The sequence below is a fragment of the Halyomorpha halys genome, unplaced genomic scaffold (genome assembly GCF_000696795.3).
Source record: "Halyomorpha halys isolate HHAL.00 unplaced genomic scaffold, Hhal_1.1 Scaffold770.1, whole genome shotgun sequence".
Taxonomy (NCBI): domain Eukaryota; kingdom Metazoa; phylum Arthropoda; class Insecta; order Hemiptera; family Pentatomidae; genus Halyomorpha; species Halyomorpha halys.
Window position 1 is genome coordinate 111,080 of NW_027107091.1, and position 1,160 is coordinate 112,239.

Genomic DNA, 1,160 nt, shown 5'->3' on the forward strand with positions numbered 1-1,160 from the left:
TGAATTAATTCAGCCCTGATTAAAGCCTGAAATTCAGGTTGAAATGTCGGCAGTTTAAATTTTACTTATTTGTGTATCTTGTGTACAGACCGCACTCCAGACCATCTTCTCATATAGTCTGAATTATATTACCGGAAGATGGGGAAAACACCCTGATGTTGTCTACCTAAATAAAGAGTGTTAAATAATATCCTAAATGAAGATTATTCACCGTATCTTATATTTATATAATACATAAATAATAAATTATTTCATAGAAAATAATAATTAATTATTATTACAATTACAAATTAACATTACAAATTAACACCAATAACTTTTGAGGTTTTGTCAAGGTATCAACTTTAGAGTCATAACAGTGACAGTTTGAATCTGCCCTGTGAGTTTAGTCTTTAATTTTTTGCTAGAATAAGTTTTGACTTTCTTCCTCCTTAGAACAGCTTGGTAAACTGTAGAATCAATCAATTTACCAAATAAACAGCAACTAACTAATGACTTTTTCTTTCTTCTCTTGTTTTTAAAACATTATTATATTACAGTGTTATAGTTTTAACATAAATTGGTTCTTTTTCAGAGGCTGTAGTAAAAATGGTATCGACTCAGGGAGAAATAAGAGTAGGACCTTCGCATCAAGTAAGTAGATAATATAACATTAAATTAAAATAAATAACTGTAGATGTGATTGTAGTATTGTTAGTTCAAGTAATTGACAACACACATTTAAAAGTCATTTAAAAAAAAATTAATTGTGTAAATAAATATTTTAGTTTATCCAACCTGTCTGCTAACTTGTCAGATTCAGTTTATCTATTTATTTACAACTGCTTGATAAAAGAGATAGTTTATCATGTTATTAATAACATGATAAACTATCCCTTTTATCTCTATTATATACATTATAAATATTATTATTATGTATTTTAAGTTATTGCTATTTAGCAACATCTGACAATACTGAATTTTCAATATAGCTTCCTCTAGAGTACCTTTAATATTGTTTATTTTAAATTATTAATTAATTAAACTATCTCTGGTAGTTAGTAATAAAAAATTTATAAATTTAAACTACAAAAGAATTTAATCATAAACAAATTGGAAAAAAAAAAAGAAATATTTTCTTAGGTTAAAAACAAATTTATAGAAATAAGATTGATTAAAGA

The 1,160-nt window shown here is 25.2% G+C and overlaps 1 protein-coding gene across 11 annotated transcripts in view; it reads left to right on the forward strand.

The window, feature by feature from the left end:
- The window catches only part of Gug (Grunge), a 65,599-nt gene that overhangs the window by 12,360 nt on the left and 52,079 nt on the right, over nucleotides 1-1,160 (forward strand). For all 11 annotated transcript variants that reach the window (XR_010842877.1, XM_014429171.3, XM_014429168.3 and 8 more), the window contains exon 2: nucleotides 575-633. Coding sequence is in view for 10 of the 11 variants with exons in the window: in XM_014429171.3 (XP_014284657.1) it covers nucleotides 589-633 (45 nt within the window). In the remaining variant the exon portion in view is untranslated. The remainder of the gene's footprint in view (nucleotides 1-574; nucleotides 634-1,160) is intronic.